General features: G+C 47.3%; 2 protein-coding genes across 2 annotated transcripts in view; both read right to left on the reverse strand.

Annotated features, from left to right (window-relative positions):
• The window catches only part of LOC136440462 (integrator complex subunit 1-like), a 52,642-nt gene that overhangs the window by 1,103 nt on the left and 32,368 nt on the right, over positions 1-19,171 (reverse strand). The window contains exons 39-55 of the mRNA XM_066436511.1: positions 18,983-19,132; positions 18,321-18,823; positions 18,053-18,149; positions 17,362-17,506; positions 15,666-15,794; positions 15,219-15,402; positions 13,430-13,651; positions 12,800-12,887; positions 6,363-6,619; positions 5,343-5,472; positions 4,246-4,379; positions 2,805-2,991; positions 2,268-2,395; positions 1,526-1,773; positions 1,243-1,313; positions 889-980; positions 232-341 (exon numbers count right to left, since the gene is read on the reverse strand). Coding sequence (XP_066292608.1) covers positions 232-341; positions 889-980; positions 1,243-1,313; positions 1,526-1,773; positions 2,268-2,395; positions 2,805-2,991; positions 4,246-4,379; positions 5,343-5,472; positions 6,363-6,619; positions 12,800-12,887; positions 13,430-13,651; positions 15,219-15,402; positions 15,666-15,794; positions 17,362-17,506; positions 18,053-18,149; positions 18,321-18,823; positions 18,983-19,132 — 2,875 coding nt within the window. The remainder of the gene's footprint in view (positions 1-231; positions 342-888; positions 981-1,242; positions 1,314-1,525; positions 1,774-2,267; positions 2,396-2,804; positions 2,992-4,245; positions 4,380-5,342; positions 5,473-6,362; positions 6,620-12,799; positions 12,888-13,429; positions 13,652-15,218; positions 15,403-15,665; positions 15,795-17,361; positions 17,507-18,052; positions 18,150-18,320; positions 18,824-18,982; positions 19,133-19,171) is intronic.
• Positions 8,254-11,196, reverse strand: LOC136440876 (tripartite motif-containing protein 3-like). Its single transcript, XM_066437030.1, has one exon. It carries the CDS (start codon positions 10,471-10,473, stop codon positions 9,229-9,231), a length of 1,245 nt encoding a protein of 414 aa, XP_066293127.1. The 5' UTR covers positions 10,474-11,196; the 3' UTR covers positions 8,254-9,228.

Raw genomic sequence — 19,171 nt, forward strand, 5'->3', positions numbered from 1 at the left:
AAGACAAACAGACACACAGGCCAAAAACGATATCTCTGTTTTCAAGTCTTTCGATGCGTCCTTGAATTCAAAGAGACCAAAGTTTTCAAGTCTTTTCGATGCTGCTGTATGCTATGTTACATTAGGCTGTCCATGCTTTTCTGTGTGAATGTGTAACTCCTGGAAGAGAAGTCGTCCTGTTTATATGCGACAGCTGAAGGAGTAAATAAACCAATGAACTGTGGGCCTTACCTTGGCACAGCACGATGTAGTCCGCCAGGTTCCTGAGGGTCGTCTTGATGATGTTGTGGTCGTTTGTGTCCAGACAGTGGAGGTAGGAGTCCAGGAACTCCGCAGCGCAACTGGAAAGGACAGAAACAGAAAAGGTTATGATAGATCTGTCTCCAGGACCCGTCCCTCTGTCCCTGGACAGAAATTTGCTTGTAGAGACTGATAAAAATTTCACCACGTTCGTTTAAAAAATCTGAACTTCATGACTTGAAAATGCATTTTCGTAAGCTTAAAATGACAGATTTAACACCAAAAATTAACAACACTAGCTTCCGAATTCCAATTGAATCAAATGTTGCCTTTTCCTTTATAATGCCACAACCATTAATCGTGGATAGTGCCTTCCGAGGCCTTCCCCCTCCCCAACAATGAGTGAGACGGACAAAAATTGAATGCAGTTTGTTTGAAAAGATAGGATACTAAGATGGCTTTTACTAGTGAATAGCAGACATTATAATTGATTGTGTCTGTAATACCTTGCTAATTTTCATTAGGCGCGAACACTACAATGTTAAACAACAGTTATCCTTCCTAATCTACATAAAATGCAAACAATTTGTCGGTAGGTTGGTTGGTTTGTTCTTGTCAAGCAAAATGTTATGAAAGACTCCTCCCCACCTGGGTTTGCTCTTGATGTGCCTCATGACGAGGTTGTGAGCGATGTTCCTGCAGTCGTCGTGGCTGTCTGACATCAGTCTCTTCAAGTCAGCCTAAAATAAACAAAACAAAACAAAAATGTCTATTGCTGGTATCGTGACCCACACATAAAACATTACAGAACATGTAGCAAAACACATATTGAAAACTAGACTTAGGCCATACAAATCACAAGAGAAGCAATAGACAACCTTAAAAAAACAGTTAAGTCAAGTCAAGGCCTTGTTGGTGGGCCTTTACTATATAAAGAAATCCATAATACAGCATTTTTCATTGGGAATGCTTAAATTAAGACATCAGCCAAGGTTTCCTCACCAGGAAGTGTTCCAGCACGTCCACCCTCCTCTTGGAGGTCAGCTCAAGGTCATGGAGAACCCTCAGCACATCTGTGGAACAAAAAGGATTGAGACATGGCTTAGACAAAAACATAAAATAACAACAAGGCAGTCCGAGCTGGCAGACTTCATCCCCTTACCAAATTTCACTCAAATTTGGACATTTTTAGATCTGTACATGTATTTATTGAATTTCTGTCAAATGATGAAATGACGGGTGTATTTTTCATGGATCTCGAGGTAACGAGACAAGAGCAACATACCATCATGGTCCTGGCCTTTCCTGATCCTCTTCAGGAAAGGAGCCAGCTGCACAGCCGTCCAGGGGGTGCCGGAGGCAGGTGGAACAACCAATGGGATGGGAGAGGCTCTTCCCGTCTCCGGCAGCCCTCCCTCCTTAGATGATGAGGAGGATGTTTCGTCCACAGAGTCGGAGGAGGAGGAGGGAAGAGAGATACCTGCCAGGAGAGACTTGAGCAGGGACAGGTCTGGGTACTGCTTGGAGACATGGCTGCGGAAAACAGAAGACATCAACCATGAATGTTTGATTGTTTGTATTGCATACCTGTTAAACCTCCTCATGGCGTAACACACCAGGTTTGTACTGAACAGTACAAGCTGCATATCAGGACAGGTGTATTTGAACCACTCACACTGGGAAGGACCCCTGCTTTTTTTGATTAGCGTGTTGGGTTCTTTTACGTGCTCGAGGTGTGGCTCTCCTCAAACATGGGACATCCATTTAACGGCCCATCTCAGGGATGTCTAGTTTCAGCAAGTTGGTAAATAACTGGATAACAAAGATCTTTGCATGCAACTAGTACAGAGTCACCTGCCAACATTTGGGTGACCATCTGTCACCCTCCTCAAAAAAAATTCTGTGCAGACGTTGAATGTATGTCTTGTGAATAAGACTTTACAGTCCACATACAAGTTTAAGTTATGGATGGATTTATTCAATGACATTTATTCATATTGATTGAATGCCCAAATTAAAGCACTTACTGGAGTGTTGCTGAGTGCTTCTGAAGTAAAGCCACGGCTCGCTGGGGGTCATTTGAGGTGAACTGATGCAGGAACTGGATGACTTTGTTCACCAGGGCACCCAGCTCTCTTCTGCTTGAGTAGTGTTCCTGGAAAAACACATATCAAATATCAACTAAAGGATTTTAGGATTCTAAGACGTTGATTCCTACCTTAAGAAGGTCAAAGTAGGATTGTGAGACATAGATATCTACCTTAAGATGGTCAAAGTAGGATTCCAAGACTTGATTTCTACCTTAAGATGGTCAAAGTAGGATTCCAAGACGTAGATTCCTACCTTAAGAAGGCCAAAGTAATATTCCAAGACATAGATTCCTACCTTAAGAAGGCCAAAGTAGTATTCCAAGACTTAGAGTCCTACCTTAAGAAGGCCAAAGTAGTATTCCAAGATGTAGATTCTTACCTTAAGAAGGTCGAAGTAGCATTCCAAGACATTATGATAACTATCTCAAGAAGGTCGAAGTAGTCATTGTAGGATTTTGAGACGCTGATTCCTACCTTAAGAAGGTCGAAGTAGGATTCCAAGACGTCCTCCAGCGGGTGTTCCTTGCGGAAGACGTGCGGCACCAGCAGCTCCAGAAGACCCAAGACGTGAGTGAAGAAGAGGAAGTGATGACGGTGGACGAACTCGTCAAAGTTGAGGTGCACCCGACCCCGCAGGAGGGCCGCGATCATCGGCAGTTGTCTGGGGAGGAGGAGAGGTTCATACGTCAATGATATAACAGTTACTTTACCTCCAAGAACCGAGTCCAAAAAACCTGAAAGCCAAAAACCTGAAAGCCAAAAACCTGAGTCCAAGAAAACCTGAACAAAATTGAAAGTACAATAATATATATTTTCTATTTTGTTTGATAAAAAGTGTTTTGAGTCTCCCCTTTGACAAAAAGGCATTTAAAATAAGTGCAACATTAAAATATCAAACACTGGTTTATTTGAAAGTCTTCTCACCAAGAAACTTTTATAGTTGTGCATGTCAGTATCAATTCTCTAATAGTATGCTTAATATTGGTCTAATAAAACAAAACATCAACTGGACAGGATCAGGTCCAGGTTCAGGTCCGGACCTGAACCTAAATCTCTGGACCAAAACTTGGACTTGGACCTTATTAAGCCGAACCGGTATCCACCCCTAGTTGATGATATAACAGTTATTATACCTCTTATACGTGTATATATAGAATATAAAATTAATGTAGTTTTGTTACTACATGTTTCCAAAAACATTGTCTTTGATACGGCATCCCATCTGAACGATACCTCAAACCAGTAGCCCACAGGCGTAGCCATAATCTGAAATACCAGCTCGTCCCTGCAAGTGCAGACTGTTACAGATTTTCCTTTTTCCCACGTTCTATTACGGAGTGGAACACACTGCTGGGGCGCAATGCGCAAGCTCTGACGGGAGACTTTTAAGGCCATACTCGCGGCCGCCCTGCTGTAATCCGTTGGGCCTGACCCCCCCTCAGTGTTACCCCTTTAGGGGTGGTTAGAGGGTAACAAAAGAAGAGGAAGAAGATACCTGGTACTTGCAATGAGCCTTGTGCAAGAACTAGAACTCTAAAACTCATACAATAAATGGTTTATTGGCCTGAAATTACCCATGCAATGGCAGCCAATGCTGAATTGCTGCAGGGTTTACAATCACATAAATACACAATAATACAGAAGATACAGATTTGCACACTTGCACTTTAGGTAACTGTCGCAAGGGTCTGGCGGCTGCCATTCGGCGCCAGCAGCTGACCTCAATACGACCTTCCCCAACCGAAGTCAGGTACCCATTCACACCTGGGTGGAGTGAGGATATTCGTGTAAAGTGTCTTTCCCAAGGGCACAACATCAGGGCATACCGGTGGTTTCGAACCCGGGACCTCTCGGTTCTGGGCGAAGCGCCCTACCGATTGCGCCACACAATTCCACAAACAATAAACCCCCTTACCTGAGCAGGAGTGCAGGGTGCACCGTGGCGAGTTTCCTGCAGAGGATGTTGGTGTCGTACATCCGGTCCTCACAAACCTTCCCAGCCGCACAGTTCCCCAGCACTGACAGCAGGCGGTGGGTGAAACTGTCCAGCTACAAAGTTAACACAAACAAGAATTATGTAGATTTATCAGGGGTTGACTCCAGCTCGGATATGTTGTAAGGGATTGCAGTTGTCATTTCAGATGGTGACGTAAAGCCGGCGGCCCCGTGTATGAGGGAGCTTAGGGCGTAAGCCTCAAGCGTCAAACCTCTGCACGTAAAAGAACCCAACACACTTATCAAGAAGAGTAGGGCTGTGGCAAGGCCGCCGTGCAGTTGCACGAACAGTCGGAGATTATAGCCGAGGTCCCTTCAGGGATGTGGGTCACATGTCTTTTTCTTTTATTGGGTTGGTAAGGACACACAAGTCTATTTCTGTGCCTCTCGGACGTTTCAAAGTAATCTGGCACTGGTGGCATTCCAAAACTTTGGGCAGGGGAGAATACTTGTAAATTGATTCTGTAGGAAGAAATTTATCTTTAATTATAGATGTCCCTCTAGCTCAATTGGTAGCGGCTTCGCAGTTGAGCCTCCTGTTTCCAATAAGTTGGATCCGGGAGACCCCGGATTGAATCCGGGAAGGGTATCCTTGTCGGAGCTGCACCGTCTTTCGGAAGAGACAAAAAATGGGGGTCCCGTGTTAGAGGAGGTGCCTCGAGCGCGTTACAACAGCCTCATTACTCATATGGGTACCTAATGGCTGTAATACATGTAATACAACCTGGTGAATTAATATTTAGGCCACACCAAGTTGATTTGTTGGTTTTTGGATTCAAAAAGATAATACAGAACTGAATGAACAACATGAAAACAGAGTCTGAGGGGGAAGTTTGTACCTTGAGACTTACAGTTTTTTAGGAGTGAGCACAGGAAAATTCTAGTTTACCCCCTAGTCTCTGTTTTTGCAATATTCTCTTGCCAAAAAAGTTTTTCTTGGAAATTTAGAAGTACATTTTGACATCAATCGCTTTTTCAAACTTTACAGTATGACTAAATGGGCAAAAATCTACTGACCTGACTATAACCCCCTTTGGCAGCCTCCATCTCCATGGAGATGACCTCTGACACAGAATCGTGGGTATGCATGTGGGGTGCCCTGATGTAGAGGAGCAGGAGGAACTGCCTTGTTGCCATGGCAACAACACTGGAACAACAAAAGAGAACCAATCAGGAACCAGGATCTGACAAGCAATTTCATTAGTGGAAGTACATAGTACATCATAATCCTTACTAGTGGTACAAACTATTCTCTTTATATATACAGTTTTATTCTATAACTTTTTTCACTCTCGCTCACTCACTCACTTACTTGCTCTTTCTCTCAATACCATGTAGTACTAGTTGCAACATTGCAATTGAGTACATGAAAATGTAATACAAAACAGTAACTGTTGTTTTAATAAGGTCATCTAGATGTCAATACACATTTTTTTAACTACTTACCAATAGAATTTTGTCTGAATCATCAGCATCGATTCTGAGGTCGAGCATTCACATGTAACTTACAATATAAATATAATTATACTTAGGATATCCACAAGACACACTGTATGTAATATTATGTCAACATTGTAGTTCCATCTTATGTCCAGGTCCCAATTGGAAAAAGGCACTCCGCAGGGTAGTTGACGGGCTGTTTCTTGGCACTTTCCGGAGTGACCCCTACGTGGCCCAGTGGGGCAACCCGTGGCTGGGACCCCAAATCATTTTAACTTGGACTTAAAATCAACGCTGGACCCAGTAACAAATAGACGCCATGATCTAATTGTGAGAACACCAGAAGGTTAGCCTGGAGTCCAGCCTATTTAGCTTCCGTCCGCTACCCAAGCTCCGCTGCCGGCCTATTTAAAGCTTCTGGCCGGCAGCGGAGCTTGGGTAGCGCAGCGGAGCTAGGGTAGCGGCCGGAAGCTAAATAGGATGGATTCCAGGCTACCAGAAGGTACCCGGCAGTCCATCGGGACACATTTGTGGCTTCGGGGCCCAGCCAGGACCACACCCCCATGGGCACCGGTGCAATTGGGACCGTAGCATTACCTGTCTTTGTCTTGTCCTGTCATCTTCTTCTGCAGATACGCCAGCACTTCTGCCGACACCTCCTTCTTGTTGCCATGGAAACAGCTGAGCAGCAGCGGCAGACGAGCCTGGATGCTGTCGGACAGCGACTCCTTGAGCGACCCGGGGTCGTTCGAGGATGCGGGACACGATTCGCCGGCCTCCTGCAGGATGTAGTCGACCAGGCAGCACAGCTGGGAGGGTCGGAGCTGTAGGATCTTCTCTTTGTCCAGACATCTCTGGAGATGGGAAAAGGAAAAAAATGATGTTTGTTTTTTGACAAATATCTAACCTTGAAACCTTAGTCAGTCACTGATGAAAGACGGCGGATGTTGTCTGAAATGTCTGTTTCAAAATTTTATGAGTGCGTTTGAGCTGCAGAATCTTCCTGTCAATTGTCAAGACATCAGTGGAGACAGGAAGGAAAAAAAAGAAGGATAAGAATTAATCTGAATGAAATCGCAGAACGTAAGCGTTTAAGGTTGCGTTCGCATATTTAAGGTTAATATCTCATATATAGGTTCATTTAGTTGTGTCAAAAGACATATCTTATGCAACGGCTGTTACTCCGATGCAACGTTTACCAAGGAGAACACAAGAGACTCGGCAGATATAATTATCTTTACCAACAAAAGGGAAACAAGAAGCAAGTTTAACCAAGCAAAGGGAAAGTTTTAATGATTACACTTTCCGAAAAAGAAATTACTAGATGGGGTCGGAGCGTCCAACCAACCCGGCGCGCTCCACTCAACTAACTCCGGTCACATGGCTCAAGTGGACTGAACCATTTTGTTTTGTGGTTAATTACAAAAAATTACCCTTTCGGGAAACTTTTTTCCAAATAGGTTTAAAGAGCAGGCCAACTACCGACTGCAGTCATTACGTTCTGCCAACGTGTTACTGGCACGTGACGAGAGATTGTTTGTTTGAACCTTTGTTTATTCGTAGGAAGTTCAAATCGGCCTGCAGCTGCAGGCTGCTTGTCATTGACGTCATGAGGGAGGTAATAAGTAGACTCAAGGACACACACCAGTTTAGCCTCTCTGGGGTCAACCACTGTCAATACCTTTTAATGTTCAGAGCAGGCTGAAAATCACAAGCTTGCTGTATTTTTGTAAACCCACAAAAATACACACTTAAATATTTACAGACTGAGTACTATAATTGCTTCAGAATCTGCAATTAGGTACCAATTCAGATACACTGCAAACTTCACAAAACCTACAATGTAGGTACGTGCTGCGAACCACTGGTGTGGACTGAGGGATGCTTTAATTTGTGTTTCATGGGCGGGACCACTTCAAATCAGTCCCTAGAGGGCCCCAATGTTATGTCCTTGACATAGGGCCCTCTAGGGACTGATTTGAAGGCCCACACACTTTATTCTGGCAGGACTTCTTCTTCTTCTTCTTCTTTACTGCTTAGCCTCATATCTGAGATTATCAGCAGTTGCGCATGGGTTAGATACAACACAAGTGCCCGGTACAAATAAAACAAAGGGGAAATAAAGGAAAGGCGCTAAGGAACATAAACAACTTAGTACTTAAGATCCCAATGTGGCCACACCTACTTGTTGGTTTGTCGAGTCATGATCTGGACAGGTTTGAAAACACAAATCAAAACATCCCTTTGTCAACACCAGTGGTCACAGGTTTAGTACTGTAAAACTCATTTAAGTTTGCAGCACATGATTTTTACTAATAGGTTTTGTGAAGTTTGCGGTCTTGAGATTTTGGTACATGTACTACATGTAGCTTTGATTAGGGACCTTGTATTGGATAGGACGTAAAGTCGGAGGTCCCGTGTTTGAGGAAACTATGCCGGCAGATAGGCAATCACTGCCTAAAATATAAGCTAAGTACAACGAATCAACTAAGAGCAGACATTATTTAATTCAAGCTTTCCACCCCAGAAACATGAACAAATACAGAACATTTTCATACATGTCAAATTAGTTAGAATTTAACAATTGAAAAATCCTCATACCCTAAATTAGATAACTTCAACAAATCTTTGTATTCTACAGTTCCTCTTCTGTCACCTTTTTTTTACAGAATTTAAGTTCAACAAAACTTTAAAATACATAGATCCCTACATTGCACCCTTTTAACCAATGAAAGTATTTCTACATCTTTTAAAATTAATATTAATTGCAATGAATACAATCAATAATCATTCTATGATTGAATAAATGTATGAAATTATATCTAAATTCAAGTCTTGCGACTTAAGCCTCCCAGCGAAGACATGTGGACTTATAAGACACCAACAGAAAGGAAACGTTATGATACACATGCTACAGAAAGTCAAATCAAATGTAATGTATTAACAATAAATAAAGATAAATTTAACATTATCATTGTACTATTTGTAGCTACAGCATGGTTTATAATATAACTGTTACTACATGAAGTACATACTTATTAAGAAACAAGAAAGTGTAGTATCAAACACAACTTACTTAATAGGTTATGCTATTATCATTAAGTACTCTAACACAGCTCAACAATTTAACAGATAAACAAAACTGTCACAGCTTTGAACATCAAAAATGCAGAATCCATTCTTTACCTGTAGTTCAAATGAGGCATGTTTTCCTTTTTTTTAAAAAACCAGGTGAAAATTGATGCATGGAATGTGATATCTATAATGAATCAAAATATAGTCAGTGTGGCCTTATTTGTTTGTTAAATTACATCATCACCCTCCATCAAAAATGCTCTTAACTGAGCAAAAAAGAGGCAAATTGGGGCATGGCTCAAAATTATGCATATCTAAACAAAAACACATTTCAAATCCTTTACTAAGTAATTGTCTAGACAAAGTTAAACAATTACCCCCCTCAAGTTTAGAAGTGACAGAAAAGGGTGACTATGTCATGATTCGAATCAGTAACCACCAGCTGTCCCTGTGCTGCCATGGCAACGGCTCGAGGCTGCTGTACGTCCCTGGCGACGTGTCGGATGAATCTGCCCGTCTTGTCAAACAGCTCCACGCGGCTGTTTCCCGTGTCGGCCACGACGATGTTACCCGAGCCGTCCGTGCAGATGCCGTGGGGATCTTTGAGCTGGCCTTCGCCACTTCCCTCGCCTCCAAACTGGAACAGGAACTGTCCGTCCTCGTCGTAGACAAGCACACAGTGATTGTCGCAGTCCGTGATCAGAGTCTTCCCGTCGCCATCTTCAGTGAGGTACAGCGGATACCTCAACCTCTGCTGCCTGGATAGGAAACTCCACCATGCGTTACGTGCAGTCACAGTTCCCACAAGAGTTCCATCTGGGCGAAACACCTGAACTACACCACCCAGCTTGTCCAGGTCGTCCCAGTCTCCGGTGGTTTGCGTGATGAGGATGTGGTTCCTCCTGGTGTCCACGGCAACTCCTCTGGTCCACCTGATACCCTGCAAGTCAAACTTTTCCAGCACCATGCCCTGTTTCGTGTACTGCACAGCAAGCCCTGGGGAGTCCGGCTTCCGTACCACCCACCGTTTCCCCACCACCCACAGGTTCCCCTGTCCGTCCAAGGCCAGGTCACGCGGGTCTATCATCTCTCCGTTGGGAATGGCTGTCAGGAGCTGGCGAACAAACATTCCCCCCTGGTTGAAGACTTGGATTCTCTGGTTCAGGTGGTCTGCTACAAAGATCTCACCTTCATCCGACACTGTCACGCCGATGGGACCTCGGAACTCTCCCGTTCCTGGTCCCTCCCCGCCAAAATTTATTTGCGGGGGCTCCGTTTGCAGTTGGTTACCAGGACGATCATCTACGTCCGATGCAGCAACGCTACCGGATCTCTGTGCTGCGGAATCGGAGAGACGAGGCCGATTTTCTCCTAGCTCCTGTTTCAGTTTTTCACACAGACTCGAGGCCATGCGGTTGTCCGGCAGACCAGAGACCCCCTGGGGTGGCAGCCTGGCCAGCAGTCGGCAGTATGGGCATCGGAAGAACATCCGTGGACCACCCCTAATATGGTGCTCTATACATCCCTGACAGAAGGTGTGCTGACAGGGCAGCACCTTGGGCCTGGTCAACAGCTCCAGGCAGATGCTGCAGGTCAGGTCTTCACAGATTTGTTCTGTGAAACTTGACGCCATTTTGTTTTCCTTCTCTTGACCTTGGGCTGTTGTTAGCTCCTACAACGTTCCAAATTAGTTACTGAAGGACAGTTGACCACAGATGTCCTCCCTCAAACTTGTCAGTCTAGGCGCTGTCTTGTTATCCTTTCCTAGAATGGGATGTTAACCACTGACAAATGTTCCGAATTGCAACTGTTGTGTTTGTGTTTTAGTCTGAAGAAAGGGCAGCACCTTGGCATGGGTCTACATGTACACGTAGTTATGGATCCAGGCAGATACTGCACAACAATTCGCCACAGACTTCCTCCCTCAAACTTGTCAGTCCAGGTGCTATTTTTTCTCCCTTCCTAGCGATTGGGATGTCAACGGTCCAATGTTTCAAATTGCCACTGTTAGTGAGTCTACTGACACAGGGAAGCACTCTGGGCCTGCTGGTGAACAGTTTTCCTTTGGGACAAGAACTGAACCAGTTCTTACCAGTTTTGACAAGTGCTCTTAATATCTCAGATACTTTGGGACAAGACTTCAGAGGTTTCCTCCATCGAACTGTTTTGTTATCCTGTCCTTGCCTGGGGTGTTTGCCGTCAAAGATCCAAATGGTAGTGAGCCTATTGACGAGATAGCACCATTGGTCTGCATGTAGTCAGAACAGCAGATACTGCAGCACAGTTCTTCACAGATAAGCCCTTCGTAACTTGTGTTTGTCGTCCAAAGTTTAAATTCTGACTGTCAGTGACGTGCGAGCGCAGGACATTACTTGTGCTTGCATGCCTGTCACATTACAAATAATTTTGTTACACAATAGACAAGTAACCTTTCTGACATGACCCTGCATGCAGAAAGGTCAGGTCACTTTGGTGATCTTACGTTTAGTGAGCTGGTCTTACTGGTATTACACACGCCCTGGAGGCTAATTACTCTGGTGCCAGTTGGCTACCGTGGGACAAAAAAAAAATGACATTGTACATAGCAGCTGCAAAATGAGCAAAATTAATATATGCCGTGCATTGCAAATGAATATCCGAAATGTACAGCAGAAACTCGCTGCTCAATGTGCCACTTATAGGTCTATTAGTAAGTCTAGGACTAGATACATGATTGTTTAACGATCCATGGTTCTCAAGGACACCAGCTGTCATTTCAAATAAGCCTACCCAAGGACACACACCAGTCTAACCTGTCTGAAATCAGTTACTGTAACTCCATTCGAGATCACGGCACGGTGAGAATCAAGTTAGAGTTTGCAGTACTTTCAGTTTGCGGTTGAAAAAGTATGGTTAGTAGTAACACACTTGAAGATATGCTCACGGTACTAGTCTGTGATGAGTCCATTACGAAATTGTGATCCTAAAAACATTTAAGAACAGTGAAAATTTGAAAATTTACAGTTACTGTAATCTCAGTTCCATAGGTCACAAATCCATAACCTTATTAGTACAACAAGAAGGCCACATGCTAATAATGCAACACAAAATTATCTCTATTCCTCTCATCATTATAAATGAATTGGATTTATGCAAACTTGTCTATCCCTACAAATGGTTTACACTTAAAGTGAAGACTAAAATGTCTAGTATTCATTGATCAGGGCCACCAAAACTGTCTTCTACATAATGATACAGGTGTTTTTCTCATGTGTGGTACCTCGGTGCCCTGCCACACATTAGGGATGTGGATACAGGTGTCTTTCTCACCTGTGGAACCTTGGTGTCCCGACCCTGCCACACTTTGGGGATGTGGATACAGGTTTATTTCTCACCTGTGGAACCTTGGTGTCCCGACCCTGCCACACAATAGGGATGTGGATACAGGTGTCTTTCTCACCTGTGGAACCTTGGTGTCCCGACCCTGCCACACTTTGGGGATGTGGATACAGGTTTATTTCTCACCTGTGGAACCTTGGTGTCCCGACCCTGCCACACTTTAGGGATGTGGATACAGGTTTATTTCTCACCTGTGGAACCTTGGTGTCCCGACCCTGCCACACATTAGGGATGTGGATACAGGTTTATTTCTCACCTGTGGTACCTTGGTGTCCCGACCCTGCCACACTTTGGGGATGTGGATACAGGTTTATTTCTCACCTGTGGAACCTTGGTGTCCCGACCCTGCCACACTTTAGGGATGTGGATACAGGTTTATTTCTCACCTGTGGTACCTTGGTGTCCCGACCCTGCCACACTTTGGGGATGTGGATACAGGTTTATTTCTCACCTGTGGAACCTTGGTGTCCCGACCCTGCCACACTTTGGGGATGTGGATACAGGTTTATTTCTCACCTGTGGTACCTTGGTGTCCCGACCCTGCCAGACTTTGGGGATGTGGATACAGGTTTATTTCTCACCTGCGGTACTTTGGTGTCCCTGCCCTGCCACACTTTGGGGATGTGGATACACGCCCACAGGAAGTCCAGCGCTGCTGTGGAGCTGATTCTGGGATGTGGAGGCAAACAGTATTTGGTCAACAGAACATCTATTTAATTTTACTATTGATAGTAGTCAACAAATCACTTTTGCCTCTCTCTATTTCATATCTATCTACTATAAGTAGCCATTATTTTTTTCTTCAGTCAAACAAGAAAGGCTAGTGACAGAAACAATGGCTGGGTATTCTTTGTTATATGGACATGCATGTGATAGATTGAGAATACTAAACCGGTCCTGTAACTTACACGATCATGTAACATCAACATAATTCCACCAGGGTACATAATTCCGCCACCCTAAAAAGATACATCCAACCCAGCGTCCCCCAGTATAATGCACTCCTGTATATCTGAACAGTGCATACCGGGGGGTGCTGCACTAGAGATCTCCCAAACACTCTTTTTTTATGTAATCCGGTGGATTTGTGTTAATGGAGGTTATCAGTTTGAATTGCTTTTATTCTAAAAAACCTGCCTTAAACCTACATCTGATTCAGTACCTCACCTGTCCTACACCTGTCCTACACCTGTCTAACACCTATAACTCACCTGTCCTTGCCCTCTCCCTGCAGTAGGAAGTTGATACACCTGTGCAGCGTGCCGTAGTTGGTCTGATGCGTCAGTAGGGCCAGCAGGTAGGGCTGCGTAGAGCTCCGGCCACCGTCGCGGGCGAACAGCAGGTGCAGCTGGTGGTCGGGGCACGTGGACACGATCTCGGTGTCCGACGTCTCCAGCCAATCAACAAGCAGCCCCGACACCGGGGACGGAACCCTGGGATGGATACATAAAATTATACATCATCATCATCATCATCATCATCATCATTGGTCAACTGTGGAACAGGTGACTGTGAGTTTCAACCAACTTAAAATCAACTCAGTCGCTGGTGAAAATCTTTGAGATACTTCAGTCTCGAGAAGAGATGTCTCTTTACATCTGACCACTCCAGTTTACACCCCCCTGTACGTACCTGCCCCCTACAGCCGACACCCCCTGTACATACCTACCCCCTCCAGCCGACACCCCCCTGTACATACCTGCCCCTCCAGCCGACACCCCCTGTACGTACCTGCCCCCTCCAGCTAACACCCCCTGTACATACCTGCCCCCTCCAGCCAACACCCCCCTGTGCGTACCTGAACCCTCCAGTTGACACCCCCCTGTACGTACCTGCCCCCTCCAGCTGACACCCCCTGTACATACCTGCCCCCTCCAGCCAACACCCCCTGTACATACCTGCCCCCTCCAGCTGACACCCCCCTGTACGTACCTGCCCCCTCCAGCTGACACCCCCTGTACATACCTGCCCCCTCCAGCTGACACCCCCCTGTACGTACCTGCTCCCTCCAGCCAACACCCCCCTGTACATACCTGCCCCCTCCAGCTGACACCCCCCTGTACGTACCTGCCCCCTCCAGCCAACACCCCCCTGTACATACCTGCCCCCTCCAGCTGACACCCCCTGTACGTACCTGCCCCCTCCAGCTGACACCCCCTGTACATACCTGCCCCCTCCAGCTGACACCCCCCTGTACGTACCTGCCCCCTCCAGCCAACACCCCCTGTACATACCTGCCCCCTCCAGCTGACACCCCCTGTACATACCTGCCCCCTCCAGCTGACACCCCCCTGTACGTACCTGCACCCTCCAGCCAACACCCCCCTGTACATACCTGCCCCCTCCAGCTGACACCCCCCTGTACGTACCTGCCCCCTCCAGCCAACACCCCCCTGTACATACCTGCCCCCTCCAGCTGACACCCCCTGTACGTACCTGCCCCCTCCAGCTGACACCCCCTGTACATACCTGCCCCCTCCAGCTGACACCCCCCTGTACGTACCTGCCCCCTCCAGCCAACACCCCCTGTACATACCTGCCCCCTCCAGCTGACACCCCCTGTACGTACCTGCCCCCTCCAGCCAACACCCCCTGTACGTACCTGCCCCCTCCAGCTGACACCCCCTGTACGTACCTGCCCCCTCCAGCCAACACCCCCTGTACGTACCTGCCCCCTCCAGCTGACACCCCCTGTACATACCTGCCCCCTCCAGCTGACACCCCCTGTACATACCTGCCCCCTCCAGCCAACACCCCCTGTACGTACCTGCCCCCTCCAGCTGACACCCCCTGTACATACCTGCCCCCTCCAGCCAACACCCCCTGTACATACCTGCCCCCTCCAGCTGACAACCCCTGTACGTACCTGCCCCCTCCTGCTGACACCCCCTGTACATACCTGCCCCCTCCAGCTGACACCCCCCTGTACGTACCTGCCCCCTCCAGCCAACACCCCCCTGTACATACCTGCCCCCTCCAGCTGACACCCCCTGTACGTACCTGCCCCCTCCAGCCGACACCCCCCTCTGTTCCATCAGCATCCTGGCCAGCAGTTGGGTGTGGCTCTGGGTCATGACCTCACCCTTCCCAGCATGCCCCGGGGGCAGCCGGAGGCCAAGGGTCAGACACGCGACCAGGAACTCTTCCAGAAGCGGGGAGTTAAACCTGCACAGCAGGGCGCACACTGGAACATACATGTAATCAATATCAATCTGTCAATAATCAGTCAATCAATCGATCAATCGGTGGAATAAATCTCTTGGTTGTGTATCAGAGTCCTTTTATTCAGTGACTTACCAACCTAATGAAACTATTCATTGATGTACTGTGTAGTGTATGATCATTTATACAATGGAGTCTTCTAAGCAGTACAGTACCTTCCAAACATGCTACATGTACTTGTTCGTTATAATAATAAGCACATGGCCCAAAGAGAGATGGGCCCACCTCTGTGCACCAGGCCGAAGTCCAGCGGCTGGGTGGGGTCGGCGTGTTTGATGGCAGCGATGGCCTGTCTCACCAAGTTCTGCTGGTGCTGGTACGGAGCCTCTAGAACAGCCTGGAGGGCTGACAGCACTGTAACAACAGGAAGGAAGGAATGAAGGAATGAAGGAATGAATGAAGGACTGTTTGATGGCAGCGATGGCCTGTCTCACCAAGTTCTGCTGGTGCTGGTACGGAGCCTCTAGGACAGCCTGGAGGGCTGACAGCACTGTAACAACAGGAAGGAAGGAATGAAGGAATGAAGGAATGAATGAAGGACTGTTTGATGGCAGCGATGGCCTGTCTCACCAAGTTCTGCTGGTGCTGGTATGGAGCCTCTAGGACAGCCTGGAGGGCTGACAGCACTGTAACAACAGGAAGGAAGGAATGAAGGAATGAAGGAATGAATGAAGGACTGTTTGATGGCAGCGATGGCCTGTCTCACCAAGTTCTGCTGGTGCTGGTACGGAGCCTCTAGGACAGCCTGGAGGGCTGACAGCACTGTAACAACAGGAAGGAAGGAATGAAGGAATGAAGGAAGGACTGTTTGATGGCAGCGATGGCCTGTCTCACCAAGTTCTGCTGGTGCTGGTACGGAGCCTCTAGGACAGCCTGGAGGGCTGACAGCACTGTAACACCAGGAAGGAAGGAATGAATGAAGGAAGGAAGGACTGTTTGATGGCAGCAATGGCCTGTCTCACCAAGTTCTGCTGGTGCTGGTACGGAGCCTCTAGGACAGCCTGGAGGGCTGACAGCACTGTAACAACAGGAAGGAAGGAATGAAGGAATGAAGGAAGGACTGTTTGATGGCAGCGATGGCCTGTCTCACCAAGTTCTGCTGGTGCTGGTACGGAGCCTCTAGGACAGCCTGGAGGGCTGACAGCACTGTAACACCAGGAAGGAAGGAATGAATGAAGGAAGGAAGGACTGTTTGATGGCAGCGATGGCCTGTCTCACCAAGTTCTGCTGGTGCTGGTACGGAGCCTCTAGGACAGCCTGGAGGGCTGACAGCACTGTAACACCAGGAAGGAAGGAATGAATGAAGGAAGGAAGGACTGTTTGATGGCAGCGATGGCCTGTCTCACCAAGTTCTGCTGGTGCTGGTACGGAGCCTCTAGGACAGCCTGGAGGGCTGACAGCACTGCAGAAATGAAGGAACGAACAACAAGATTTTTTTCATGTGCATCTGCTCACTTGTTCCACAGCAGAAGCCAATGTGTTAGCTTTCAGTTGATTTGAAATGGTCACTGACCCTTCAAAACCTTACAGAGTAAGCATTGTATAGTAGCACTCACCATTGATGTCCTTCTGTACCGGTGCCAGTTGCCGGTGGTACTGCTTCAGTACTGTGGTGAGGGTACCCCTGCCACTGTGTTACTTATGGTACCCCAGCCTGGTATCGTGGTACTTTACAGAGCCAGCATGTATGGTACTGTTACAGTAGTACTCACCATTGATGTCCTTCTTTACCGGTGCCAGTTGCCAGTGGTACTGCTTCAGTACCGTGAGTTGAGTTAATTAGGATCCACAATGATGAGGGTACCACCGTGGTGAGGGTACTTCTGCTACTGTCAGTGGTACTTATGTAACCTCAGTCTGGTACTGTAGTACTTTACAGAGCGAGCATGAACAGTACTGTTACAGTACTAGTGGTACTCACCGTTGATGTCCTTCTGTACGGGTGCCAGTTGTCTGTGGTACTGTTTCAGTACCGTGGTGAGGGTACCCCTGCTACTGTGGTACTTCACCAGCCGAGACACCAGCGCAGGAAACCCAGAGGACTGGTTTCTCTTCCGCATGACATTCTGAAAGTTAGAATGATTAGCACACTGCTTCATCAACAATCAAATATCAAATAGCAATAAGAGACTGCAAGACTCACATTCAATGATTTTCCGCCATCGGATCAATTATGGTACTCATCTGTAGCTTGAAAGGAAGTTACAAGTTTTTATCAAGTTTCTTGTTTCTCAACCATGTAACAAAGAACCAATCCATTAACAATGGTCAGTGAACACACAGATGATGGGCAGGTAACAATGGACAGGTGAGGATAGACAGGTGAGAATAGACAGGTGAGGATAGACAGGTGAGAATAGACAGGTGAGAATAGACAGGTGAGGAGAGACAGGTGAGAATAGACAGGTGAGAATAGACAGCTGAGGATAGACAGGTGAGAATAGACAGGTGAGAATAGACAGGTGAGGATAGACAGGTGAGAATAGACAGGTGAGAATAGACAGGTGAGGATAGACAGGTGAGAATAGACAGGTGAGAATAGACAGGTGAGAATAGACAGGTGAGGATAGACAGGTGAGGACAGACAGGTGAGATGAACAGGTGTGTCTTACCTCTCGGGCCATGAGGAGTCTGAAGATGGGGCAGGACAGGTGGGAGTTCTGGTGGAGGCTGGAGGTGAACGGGATGGAGTAGTCCCCCCCCCCCCCCCTCACACACACAGGTGAGACAGACAGGTGAGGATAGACAGGTTAAGATAGAACAGGTGAGTCTTACCTATGGAGCCATGAGGAGTCTGAAGATGGGGCAGGACAGGTGGGAGTTCTGGTGAAGGCTGGAGGTGAACGGGATGGAGTAGTCCCCCCCCCCCCACACACACACAGGTGAGACAGACAGGTGAGGATAGACAGGTGAGATGGACAGGTGAGTCGTACCTCTCTGGCCATGAGGAGTCTGAAGATGGGGCAGGACAGGTGGGAGTTCTGGTGGAGGCTGGAGGTGAACGGGATGGAGTAGTCCCCCCCCCCACACACACACAGGTGAGACAGACAGGTGAGGATAGACAGGTGAGATGGACAGGTGAGTCTTACCTCTCGGGCCATGAGGAGTCTGAAGATGGGGCAGGACAGGTGGGAGTTCTGGTGGAGGCTGGAGGTGAACGGGATGGAGTAGTCCCCCCCCCCACACACACACAGGTGAGACAGACAGGTGAGGATAGACAGGTGAGATGGACAGGTGAGTCTTACCTCTCGGGCCATGAGGAGTCTGAAGATGGGGCAGGACAGGTGGGAGTTCTGGTGGAGGCTGGATATGAACAGGATGGAGTAGTCCCCCCCACACACACAGGTGAGGATAGACAGGTGAGATGGACAGGTGAGTCTTACCTCTCGAGCCATGAGGAGTCTGAAGATGGGTCAGAATAGGTGGGAGTTCTGGTGAAGGCTGGATATGAACGGGATGGAGTAGTCCCCCCCCCCCCACACACACACAGGTGAGGACAGACAGGTGAGGATAGACAGGTGAGATGAACAGGTGAGTCTTACCTCTCGAGCCATGAGGAGTCTGAAGATGGGGCAGGACAGGTGGGAGTTCTGGTGAAGGCTGGAGGTGAACGGGATGGAGTAGTCCCCCCCCGCACACAGGTGAGACAGACAGGTGAGGATAGACAGGTGAGATGGACAGGTGAGTCTTACCTCTCGAGCCATGAGGAGTCTGAAGATGGGTCAGAATAG

The sequence above is a fragment of the Branchiostoma lanceolatum genome, chromosome 8 (genome assembly GCF_035083965.1).
Source record: "Branchiostoma lanceolatum isolate klBraLanc5 chromosome 8, klBraLanc5.hap2, whole genome shotgun sequence".
Taxonomy (NCBI): Eukaryota; Metazoa; Chordata; class Leptocardii; order Amphioxiformes; family Branchiostomatidae; genus Branchiostoma; species Branchiostoma lanceolatum.

Bases quoted from the DNA above. Each gene is read 5' to 3' on its own strand.
- LOC136440876 (XM_066437030.1), bottom strand. From the start codon at position 10,473: ATGGCGTCAAGTTTCACAGAACAAATCTGTGAAGACCTGACCTGCAGC.